The 12,807-nt window shown below is 42.4% G+C and overlaps 1 protein-coding gene across 2 annotated transcripts in view; it reads left to right on the top strand.

Annotated features, from left to right (window-relative positions):
* Window positions 1-789: 789 nt before the first annotated feature.
* Window positions 790-12,807, top strand: part of trit1 (tRNA isopentenyltransferase 1) — a 35,223-nt gene continuing 23,205 nt past the window's right edge. Inside the window, exon 1 of one of the 2 annotated variants that reach the window (XM_019275401.2) lies at window positions 790-1,066. In XM_019275401.2, coding sequence (XP_019130946.1) covers window positions 866-1,066 — 201 coding nt within the window. In that variant the 5' untranslated portion in view covers window positions 790-865. The remainder of the gene's footprint in view (window positions 1,067-12,807) is intronic. The other variant, XM_019275399.2, reaches the window with a different exon arrangement.

Here is a 12,807-nt window from a genome sequence, read left to right as displayed (position 1 = left end):
TTGTTTTCTTTAATTCGTTTGACTTGCGTTGGTCACTGGTCACTGCTTTTGGCACAGTCATGGTAGCAGCAGTGGACGTTGCTTACTTACTTTGGGAGTTGAACTATGGTGATTTTTGGAGCCTTTGTCTCAGCACTTTGTTTTTTTCTGTACCTCATAAGCCTCTGTGTATGAAGAGCAAGTCAGAAAAATAATAAATTCATGGTTTGGCATCATAAATAACTGTATCCGTTTGTCTCTTTTACACACACAAGAAGAATAATGATCATCTCGACATATATTTGTTATATTTTAGCTGTACATAGCTACACTTAAATCCAGTGTTCTCAATCTCGGTGTTATTGTTTTGCACATATTTGTTTTCCATCAAAACCACCTGTATGAGTGAACACAGACATCTCCCTCCGCTCACCCTCCCCGTCCACCATTTGTTCTGAGCAGTCTCCAAGGTAACTAATCCTGGCATCTTTGCCATGGCAACAGGCATCTTTGCTCACTGCTGCAGAGCTCCGACAGTTTCCATAGAAACAATACTAACTCTTCTGCAACCCTCTCCTGTAAAAGACACTCCATGAATGTCATGAACAACCTGAGCCTGATCACAAATGCAGCAACGAGGACATACGAGTCTGTTCAGACGGTCTTGTTGACTGCTGAGTGTTCTGTTTGAACTGGTTTTAATCAATAATGGACAGGAACCAATCAGAGCGTTTAATTCACATCATTAGGCTAAAATGTTAAAATCGTTACACTTATTTCGTCTCCGAAGATGAAAGACCCCCCTCATCAATCAATGTTTCCACAGTAACGGCTGCACGTTGCCTGGGAAACGGAGCCCCTCCTCTCATCTCTACGCCCACTGCGCATGCGCGCCGGCGTCAGCTGGGGCAAGAGAGGAAGCAGCATCATGGCGGCGTCCGCTCGCAGCGTGCAGTGCGCCTTTCGCAGAGCTATGGTCCCGTCGTTGGTGGTGATTTTAGGAGCTACCGGCACCGGAAAGTCCAAGCTGGCGATCGAGATCGGGAAGCGGCTCCAGGGAGAAATAATCAGCGCCGACTCCATGCAGGTAGGAAGACTGCTAACACGAGGAGGGAGACCTTGACATGGCAGCCATAAGCCCTGCAGACTGGCATCTGACTCTGAATGTGCAGCTGCATGTCTCTGCGAAGGGAGAGCAGGCGATGACAGGTCATAATGTGGGAAATGACAGTAAACATGCATTATAACCCGACCTCTCCTCTGCCAAGGAAGAGTTCAAGGTCTGCACTAAACCCTCAGCTGAGACATATGGAGACAGCAGCACACCAGCAGCATCTGTCTGCATTGGACCCAGCAAGCTAGAGACAACATGACACATCACAAAGGCAACACAGCAAGCAGTAAAAGCACAACTTTAACAAGAGACACACAAGGGGAAGAGAGTGGATCAGCTCATGTTTGACGGCAGTGCTTGTTCCTCGTCGTCTTTTGCTCCATTTTAACACCTTCCTCTTCTTCTGGTATTAAAACCGATGACAACAAGCATGTTTTTATGAAAGATTTAGTGACCATTTGAATGACATTATTGTTTAAGTTTGGTGTGACATCGCCGTACAATGAAATCCTGATAATCAGGTGTTAAAAACAGGAAGAATAGAGCAAAAGGAAATGCAAGACAGCGGTGTAGTGCAGATATAGAGAATATACCTACTTATATTTAATTTGGCATTGTCTTTACCTACTTTCTTCTTTCCTAGGATGGTGAAGGCATGACATAGTTGTCCAATTTTCACGAGTAAATGGAGGAATACTTCACTCTAGATGCGACATGTTGTCTCACCCAACTGTGCGTCAGTATTTATTGTTTCTAACGTTCATTTCAGGCGGCAGAAGTTAAGTGACAAATACTACTGGCCTATTTTTGAGTGAGTTAAATATGCAAAAGTACTCTTACACATGTTTATAACAGGGTGTTCATCCTCTGCTGGTCAGGCTTTAAAAAGGTTTAGGGCAGAAATTAAGACCACTTCTGCAGACATCTCTGGATGCAAGGTACACTTTAAAAACATCTACCGTTTACAGTGTATATCATGCAAACTAAAGATAAACCGTACTGTAAAAACAGCACGTAAGTAGTAACTACAAAGTGTAATAATAGAGAAATAATCACTCTTAAAGTGAGTAAATGAGCTTAAATAAATAATGTAATACAAAAATAGGACTTGAATGAAATCAAATCTGACAAAGTGTTTTTGCAGAGACAGATATTTAAGACAGGACGTCGACTATATTCACTCCATATACTGGAACCTGCGTCAACTTCAAAATAAATGTCACTTTGCTTGGAGGACAAATACAGCAGTGACTGTTAAATATACTATTTAGGGCATGTGATAACTGTTTTAGGATATATTGTACTGGCTCTGTTCTAATTAAAGCAGCAGAGTCAAACTGAACAGAGATCAGTCTTGAGTTAGTGTATGCTGTAACATTGAAATGCTGTCGTAAAGACATTTATAGGTTCATTCATTACTGCGTCTTTTATTGCTAATCTGGTCGCAATATAAATAATCACACCGAACAGGAAATAGTTAAAGGTTTATATGTCAAGCAGTAAGATCTGAGAGCTGCTGTGTGACGACAGGATAATCAGTGTGTGTGTGTTTGTGTGTGTGTGTGTGTGTGTGTGTGTGTGTGTGTGTGTCAAAGCCGCGACATTTAAAAAAACTCTCTTTGCTCCTCGCTCTCTCCGCCCCGCCTTCCGCTTTGGTTCTCAGGCTCCGTTGCCACAGCAACCAGAGGGCACGCACACAAAAGAAAAGGTTGCGTTCAGGTTTGAGTCTGGGTCACAACAGACCACAGCGTGGACACACACACACACACACACACACACACACACACACACACACTTTAGTGACAGCACAATTACAATACGCAGTCACACCGTGTGCACACTTTCATCACCTTTCTCCTGTTTCAGCACCACCTTTCTTCCCCCTCCTTCCCGCCTCATTGTCCTTGAGAGTATGTGTGTATATATATATGTGTGTGTGTGTGTCCCTGCAGGGAGCGCCTCTTCCAGCAGTCACCTGGTACTGGGTAAACTGGGTTACGCTAATAACATTTCAGCCCAGAATATCTCAACGACCAGCCGCCCTGGTGGAGAGAAACAGTGGCCTAGTTACAGCACAGCAGCCCCAGCCTATCCCCACAATCCCTGGCCTTGTTGCTACCCTCCTGTTGGTGTGTGTGACAGCGAGGGAAAAGCGAGAGAGAGAGAGAGAGACATGCAGACATGAAGTGAGTGTGTGAGAGACTGCTTATGTGAGAATAAGGCTGTGTATAGGCTAGAGCTGGCCTGTGTTGTCTTTGGGATAGGAAACAGTCTGGTCTTGTTTGGGAGAAAGCAGCATTGTGCTGAGCTGGTGCATATTCAGCGCCGTGCTACGCCGGCTCGGCAGCTGATAGTGAATGGACACGCTGTGGCCACTGGGAAGTGTCTATTGTCCAGGGGAGAATTGGTTCCCACACTCCCTAACACTCCTATTGTGTTATTACCACCCCCACCTCCTGCCCGTGCCCCATGCCCCCAACCCACAGTTCATTGGACATGCATTGGATATTATTCACTCGTTAAATGAACATGCTATCCATGGCACACACACACACACACACAAGTGCTTGGCTGTACTGTCAGTGAATGAGGCACTGCCAAATAGTGTAAAACTGTGGTTCCCAAAATGGGGGTTCAGGGACCCGCAGGGGTCCTGCCGCTGTTCTCTCACCGCCTAGAAGCTAGAATTATGGGAAAATGTGTGAGTGTATATATATACACTTAGAAAGTGAGTGTGAAGTCTTAAATTAGCCAAGTCTTTTTTATTTCACTCAGATAATAAGAGCACCATATTCACAGTTAAATGAAGCCAGAACTGAGTGTGCGTTATTAAATTTAACGTAACCGAAGCTTTTGCCCTTCCTTTTCTTTGTATCTCACACTCACCTTATTTAATTTTTTAAATCATTCTCTGATTATCTTGCTGTTTATATTAAATCCGTTTTTAATCATCATGCAGGTGGCTTTAAAGAAGTCTTAAATGTGGCTGTTTGAAATCATCTGAATGTCTCACCCTGTCTTAGTTACAACCTGTATACATCATGGGCTTACTAAATCTCTGGTTCTCAAACTGTGGTATGTTTACCAGGGGTGGTACGCAACCTCCTTGTAGTGATACTTGGAGAAATCCTTGAAATGCTTTTGTAAAAATGAAATAAATTAATTAAAAACCATATTACACTAAAAAACTACAACATTTGGAATGAAAATTAATGTAATTCAACACAAGTTTCCTTTGTTTCAATATCACATAATACTAACATTCGTAATCATAATAGTGGTACTTGGAAAGTTGCATGTTTTCCGTCACATGAAACAAACGGAGGTGACTGGATATATGGAACACACTTCGGGTGTCATTGTCTCTCGTTGCCCCTAGATGAGACTGGCTCGTTCTTCTAAATGAACGTCTGTGGTGTGCAATGTGGACGGGTTTCTTGACATCAAAACATTTTCAAGCCGTTGTCGACTGCCTTTCAGGTAGTGTAGGACTGTGGGAGAGAGGTGGTATTAAACGGGTGGAGTGTGGAAAACTTTAGGCTCTGCTTAGGCGGATGAATGCCCGCTTAAAGTTCAAGCTTTTACAACCAAAGTGGAAAACTTAAGAAATGTATTTATAGTAATGTCAAGGTGATGAGTCGCTGTCGCGCTCATTGTTTGATATGCGCGAGTTGTAGAGTTTAATTGGTTGAATCAGGCTTTTGATGAGCCGTAATGGATAGACATTTGCTAATCAAGTGTCACCTCAGGGGGAGCGAGGATGATTTATCCTGGCGTTGCCTACTGACAACGCTTTACGAGGCATTATTGGTAATAAGAAGCATTTGACATGGACAGTGACAGGAACGGGATCCAGTGAGTGCACTTCAGAGGTGATTCATGTGAGGAGTGCTCAGACTGAAACATTAGACCAGTTTACTCTGAGCCGTGATCATCGTTCATGAGCTGCCTTGTTTATGCTCTGCTGCACGTTACATAAGTGAAATATACTGTGGAGTTCCCTGTCTCACTCCTCATTTTAAGGATATTGGCAGCTACTGGGCCGCTGCCAGCGTGCAGGCTGTCCATGTTTTTACCCATTTCTTGCACTTAGGCCAACATCTTGTACCCTGACAGCGGTTAACTCATATCCAGATAACAATATGTATGTGCATATGCTTTAACTCACAAGAGATTTTCATATCTGTCTTATTTCCTGTTGTATGTCATTTATTATTTATTATTCCCATCCATAGACTCTCCATACTGTTTGGCATGATTCTTATGTACATGGTAAAAGAGGTTACAGGTATTCGAGTCTGTTGTGGGGACCGGTCTGTGGCAGTATGCAAACAACATTTTTTCTGGTCAGACCTTTCATAACCAAACCACATCCATTTGACTATTTTAGGTACGAGCTCTCTGTTTTGGCATTGGAGTCCTTATCCTGTTTGGCTCTACCCCGTTCTGTGTCAGATTCACTTGCCACCATGTTCGTTTGTGTACACAAACATCCTGCCTGCAGGCTCCATTCATAATGTGGGACTGTGTGCATCATCCAAAAGAGTTTCCCAGGACACAACGAAATAAATGACAGAGCTTAATATGAAATGAAAGACATTTTGCTACCATCAAGATACAAATTGTCATCGCACAGCCCTACTTGCACTTTGTAACCACTACTTATGAAGTTGTGGTCTGAAAAATCTGACCAGACCACTGACTGTTTTTTTTGTGCACTTTAATTAAGGAGTATAAACAGCACTTCATGATTCACAATTCTAATTAAACATGTTGGGATTCTGTAATATCGTGATGCGAAGTTTTAGGTGTGCTTTATGAACAATCCGCTCACAGGTCACGGATATTTCAGTTTCCCAGGAACACTTGAACAGGCCGTGCTTGGAGCTGCTGTGTAGCTTTTTACCGGACAAAAGAAATATAACTTAATGTTCGCTGCCGCGCATTTCCGATCTCAAGAAAGTGTTTGAAACAGTAAAATGGATGGAAAACAGTTAATGAGTAAATGAGCCTAAATTACACAAAACGATTTTTCTTTTCTGTGCGTGAACAGATTTCTCATGTTTATGCACAGCCACCTGTTTGCTGCATTAACTAATAACACATTGTGACCACATGACAAATTGTTTGACTGCATTGGTGTGTTTGAGTTATGTGTGGGCATGGCTTTAGGGTATCATACTAAAGGGCCATCAGAGGTCCTTGGGGCTAATTTAACAGGTCATGCACATGCACATGCACCATTATTTCAGATTGTGGGACTATTGGACGTAGTGGTGGCCGGTGACCCTTTGCTTTATGAGTGCATGAAAGAAGGATCTTCCGTATTCTATCAAAGACAAAATGAGCGGTGAAAATTGCGACAAAGAAAGACAATTTGTCAGGCTTGTGGTTTTCTGTTGAATGTGAGAAATGGGCCTGAAGAGCAGGAAAGCTGTCATGTGTCATATTGGTCCTTATAATCCCATCAAACTGGAATGAAGGAGGTCTTTCTAAGACCTAAAATCAACCAAAGGCTCATTTGTCTTTCAGGTCGTATATATTTGGAAATGTGGTAGCCGCTGCATGGGATGCTCATTCTTTCATAGGATATGCTTATCATTGGGCAGAGGTTGCTGTGCACATACACCAGCACCAACTGCGTATCTGCGCATTAAACACATCCTACACTGAAAAACTGTGCAGCAATGTGTTATATCCCTCTAATTCGCGTGCAGTCATCCCTCCTCTTCCTCCTCTCTCTCTCTCTCTCTCTCTCTGTCACCACCCACTGTCTCTCTATCTGTCTGGTGTGGCTATGACCTGTCTGGGCTTTGACGTATCTGTTTGTATTGTAACTGAGGCGATGTTGCCTCCCACATCCGATTTATGATGCATCTTTTTAAGCAATCTAAGCCTGTGTAGGAGCGAGCCAAAAAAGAGGGCTGATTAACTCTTATTTTTGTTGTGTGTGTGTGTGAGTGTGTAAATTGCAGTCTGCGGGTGTGGTGATGCGGTCACTGCTACAGTAAAGCAGCGAGGGAGAGGAGGATGGCAGGATGGAGGAGGAGGAGAAGGAGAAGAAGGAGGAGGAGGGGAAACAACGCCATGAATGATTTATTAGTCTGGCATTACTGGGCCATTCCCCACAGAGAGACACAGAGAGGAGAGGAAGATGGAGGGATAAATTGTTGAAGGATGGTGCCTTGAGGGGGAGGGAAGGAAGTAAGGAAGGGGTAAAAAGAGAAAATAGGCGGATAGGTGTTTGGTTGTGAGTGTAAGGGAGGAAAGGATTGAGAGAGAGGGATAAAAATAAAACAATGCAGCTCACAGTTTGGCTGTTGAATGTGTGTAGAGACATGTCCAGGGGTCAGAATAAGGACGAATTGTGCTGTCTTCCTCTCTGGACCAAAGTCAACTGATGACAGCTGACTCTGCTATTGTTTTTCATCAAAACTTGTAACATTTTGCCATTTTATGGCTCAAAATTTGCAAAAAATTTAAGTCAAGGACATAATTTTCCCCCAGTATTTTAAGGGGAAGAAAACCCACTGAAATGTAATTTATCATCACAGGATCACTGAAACCAAAAACTATGAAGTATTATTGAATAATTATAGGGGACTCAGCCAATACACAGTACAGATGATCCACTTTAAATAACCCTCAACTGCTCCACAAAAGAGCAATGGTGCGCAGACGATTATGAGACAGGAGTCGTTTGTGAACTCGTTGTTCTGCAAGCGACTGAGCTAAAGAGCTCGCTGAACTGACAGTAAGCTGAAAGAGCTTTTTTCCCCCCTCCCTCTTCAATAAAACTCTTAATTGAACGACATGATGTGTGACCTCGAGAACAAACTGCCAGGGGGGGGGGGGGAATGGCACAGCACGGAGAAACTAGAAAAGACGGACACTAGTTCTAACATGTTCCTAGCTGGATAGTCTGTTTGGTAAATGAAATTTTTGTTAACGTTGGCAAAACTTCCGGTTTGGCAGTAAAAGCAGGAAAACATGTCACACTGTGGTTTTACAAAGACTCGTGGACTATTTCTTGGTTACAGCCAGTAACTTCCTGGAGACTTGTTGTACGAGGTTCCTAAGAAAACCAGCAGAGACTTCCAGAAATGACTGAGTCAAAAAGAAAATGTTTTTACACTTTTTCACTTTAAAAGTGTTGGTAGGTGGGCCAACATTTGCTTGAGGTAGATAGTGGACAGATATGAGAGTGGTATCAATCTAAGCAACGTCTTTAAAAGTCCAAAAGGTCCAAAGGCAATGGAATGGAATAAAATAATTATTAGTATGTTTAGTATAATAACCTGAAAATAAAATTGTTGTGTTTTTGTTGTCTTAAAATTACCCCTTTATATCTACAGTGGGTCCTCTTCCGTGGAGTCCGCCATGTTGAATTCACGATTTTTCTACAGTAGCCCAGAGTAGACAAAGCAAACTCTGATTTAGATATATGGATGTTTGCTTTTAATGTGAATTTGGCAGACAGAGTTTTTCCTACATGCTTGGAAAGAGAGGGTGAGGCGTTGGAGAGTTATTCAGTTGGTTGAAGTCTGCAACTTCACCACTAGGTGCCGCTAAATCCTACACACTGGACCTTTTTAAGAAAGTGATGAGTGGAACAGACTGTACGTAACTGTATGTGGATCAGTGGTCAGTGATGCACAATCTGCAAAATGTAATCACAATCCCATAAAATGTGCATGTATAATATGTTTTTTGTGTGGTCTTCTGTAGTGATCTCTGGTCAGAAAGCAACATTTTCCAACAAATACTGGCAAACGTTGGTCTAACACGACTCTAAAAGGTCCGCTTTATCCCCCTTTATCCTCTTTTTGGCCGTGTCTGAATCTTATTTTATGTCTCAATGAGTGTTTGTTCTCTGCGTCTCTTTCTTTACTCCTCACCCCTCTCTGTCTCTCTTGCCCTCTTTCTTTCATTTGCCAATGCTCCCCCCTTATTTATGTGGCAGAGGAACAGCTGTCTCGTGCGGGGCGTAAGGTTGGCCAGGCAGGCTGGCTGCAAGGCTCTGCAGGGCTCAAACACTGAGCTCATTGTACTCCTGCACGCACGCACACACACACACACACACACACACACATTCCTCCCTTACTCACACACAAGTGGTCACATCCATTGACATCCATTTAAAAGCGAGACAGGAAGGAGTACGCAGCTGAACCCACATTAGCTGGGTTTCCATTGAAGTATATCAGTGTGAGTTCTGACGTTTGGAATTAGAGATGAACACATTGTTGAACCATTTCCCAGAAAGACTTCTTCCTGATTTTATCACATTAAGATTGAAACGTATATAGAAAAGACACATGATCACTAATAGAAAACTGCTCAGTGCATTCTCTTGTTTGGTCTTCAGATGGTGTGAAATATGACCAGAGCGACGACTTTCTCAGCAATAATCATTTCTTTCTCCGTGTTTTGTCTACATCTTCCCTCCAACCTTAATTGAATTTTTTGGAATTATGAAATGTTCAAAATAAAAAAAAAAGCTTGACAATTAGTCGCTCAATCAGCTCCTTTTATTGTGACATCTTCTTTCCTCCAGAAGATGAGTGTAAACATGATTAGCCTTGTTGATTTTTATGTCTGATTTTTTTTTTTTCTCTCTGACTCACAGCTCGAACATCGCCGCAATTTGTAGCTCATTTCCACCGCCTCGAACTGGAAGTCTTCATTTCTTTCTCATTTTCTCTCTCATTTGCATTTTTCTCTTCATATCTTCCACTCAAGTGGCTCTTTTCATTTTTTTTCTGCTTTACACTCTGCTCTTCTTCTGCCTGCTTTCATTCTTGGGTCTCCTCGTCCTCGTTAAGGCGAAAATTAAAAATCATTGCAGTCTGTTTTTTTGCAACGCGCTCACACGAGAGAGCGCATAAACGTACATTGAGGGGTGGTTACGTAACATTTAGCTGTGTTCTCTCAGTGGTAGATAACAATGAGATCAAAATAAGAGGGAGATTGAGAGGGGGAGGAAACTTTACTACTGTTGGACAGAAAGAAAGCAGAGTTTAAACCAAGGGGGCTGTGGAAGAAGGGATGGAGATGAGAGTGTGGATAAAAAACAAAACAAGTTATAACTCAATAAAAAACAAAAGCACAATACAAGATATTACAATACTTATAACTCTAAGATGCTGTGAATCTACTTGAACTAACTTTCAGTCTTGGCGTAGGAAACAGTAGCTGACAAAATCTCACCATATGGTCCATTTAGTAGCTGTTATCAGTCGTATCACACGATCTTCCACGGCAGATGCCCGCTGTTATGAAGTCTAAACTTTTTATCCAAGATGGACGAGAAGTCCTTAAAGTGCTCATGAAAGAGAAAAGAAAATAATGCTTTAAAAAGAGTTTTGTCTTTTCACCATATGGGAGGGGTGACAAAAGTTCGTTAGTTTGGGGAGGTCTGTGGCTCGAAAAGGAGACACCAAGTGTCGCTTTCTCTTTATTTTAAACACTTACACCAACTGGATGCCAACCTATATCTCTTAGCATCTCTATCAGTCTTTTCTCTCACCATTATTCTACCATCCATCTGCTACCTATCATTCTGTCTACACTCGGTACAATCTGTGTGAGAGAGCGAGCGAGCGAGCGAGCGAGCGAGAAGTGAAGGCAAAGGAGGGGTGGTGGTGGATAATGTGTGCAAATTTGTCAGGGAGCATCCTGTTCTCTCTAACAAGTACACAGCGCTCTTCTGTCTCCTCTTATGTCCGTTCAACTTTTTCTCTCTCGTCCTCTCCGCAACACATACCCCACCTCCCCTTTTTACCAAAAAGCCCTTCAAACCTTCACCCCTCCTTCATTTACTCCCCGTCTCCTTCATCTATCTGTCCGTCCATCCATCCGTGCATCCATCCCTACCTTGGCTGACAGTGGTGTCGTGCAGAGAAGCAGTGAATAATTTATCAGGCTGGGTTGTTCTGCCCTGCCCTGCCCTGCTCCCCATTTTTGGCTTGCCGCGGTGCTGAAGAACATTTGGTGAAGTACACGCAATTCACACGCACTTTGACCGAGGATATGATCAATAACCCGCACAGCTGCATTGTTTACCCACTGCATGTATGTTTGGTTGAACAGTGTGTAATGTCGTAACGCCTTGAAATATGAGATTGAGACTACCGGATGATGCTTGGTAACAAAGTTGAGACGTATTCAGGATGCGGGCACGCATTGTAATACAGAATGAACAGAAAGAGTTGAGACAAGATAAAACTGTATTACCTGGTTCTCGTAGAGCTAGGTAGTCCTAATGAAGTAGGTATGACGAGGAAAAACATTTTCTTACCCAACTCTGTTAGTTTGCTTAGTTAACATACATTTTTAAATAGTTTTCGTTTGCAGTTACAAGAGAAAATGCTTTTAGGGTAAGGACTAACCAACCTGTTTGCCAAACGTAATCCTATCTCAGCAACATTGGCTGGAGTTCCTGGAGTATAAACTTCCCCGAATCCAATAACGAGCGCGGTAGAAGTGGTAATGTTAGCCTACACGCTGATGGCAGTGATCCAGAGCCAGCTTCAACACACTGTGTAAACACTACACAATGGATGTGTTAGTAATGATATAGTGTTAGTTAACGTGCCAAGTCTTGGTCTTAGAAGTAAAACTTTGGTATTGCAGCTTAGTATAGAGCTGATAAACCCACCGGTAACTAAAGCATTGCCTCCAGTTTCAGAGTGCAATACCACAGTCATGAATATGGACAGTTGTACATGTGTATTTGTTATGATTACATTACTTAGGATCAAAAATTAGTGAGTCGACAACTTTGCAACAGCCAAACATCAACACAAGACATAGGAGCCAGCTAATATTACTTACTAGTCCAACAGCAAGAAGCCCAGCTGTCTGCATATCAGCATTTTTCACAAAACTTTGGCCAACGACTAAAAGTTAGCCCCAGATTTACTCACATCTAGCAGCCTCTTGCCCTGTCACTCTTTTTCTCTTGTCAGTTTCTTTCATTAATGCCCTGTTCGGACTTTTCGCCTGTAGAAGCTGCTGATCTCGGTTACATTGCCCGCTTTCCCAGCTCTGGTTCTAGCACGACACCAGCTCTGCTCCATGTCAGCCCATACCCTCGGGCCTGAAACCTTTTAAAAAAGACTTATTGAATGTCGAGTATCTCTTACTACAGCCCCAAGACTTTCCATTTCTAGTTATGGTTGTTAAGCTATAATTGGACAGTCAGTGTTTGGTGGAGGGTTTTAGCTAAATGGTCAATTCACACACTCGTGACAATTCTTTTCAAATTGTAACCTCTAAAAAAGACGCGTTACTGACCTTCCCTGCTCTCGTTCCTCCTACTACACACTTCACTGCATCACAGCTGACCTAACTTCACAGAGAGTCTATTCACAGTCTGAAAAGTAAAAAATCGTAACTCACAATATGTCGTTTGTCTTGAAATGTGCATCACTTTCACAGAGGGGAAAAAAAACCTCAGGAGTAAAAGTCAAGAGTGACTTCATTCATTTTTTCACATTGTAAAAATAATACTTGTATTCATTTGTGCTTTAGTCCCAATAGCTGTTTGGCTGCTTAAGATTAAAGGCTGTATTTTCCTACTCAGTAAGAATAGAGCGCTTCACTTTTAAGATTTTTGTTTTTTTTTACTCAAATCAAGTATGACTCCAACTAAAAGTTTCAGCCTACTGGTAAAATTGTTTAGGAAGTTTTTGACTCAGAAGGATTTTTCA

This window comes from Larimichthys crocea, chromosome XIII (assembly GCF_000972845.2).
Source record: "Larimichthys crocea isolate SSNF chromosome XIII, L_crocea_2.0, whole genome shotgun sequence".
NCBI classification, from domain to species: domain Eukaryota; kingdom Metazoa; phylum Chordata; class Actinopteri; family Sciaenidae; genus Larimichthys; species Larimichthys crocea.
This window is presented reverse-complemented; position numbering and strand designations above follow the sequence as displayed.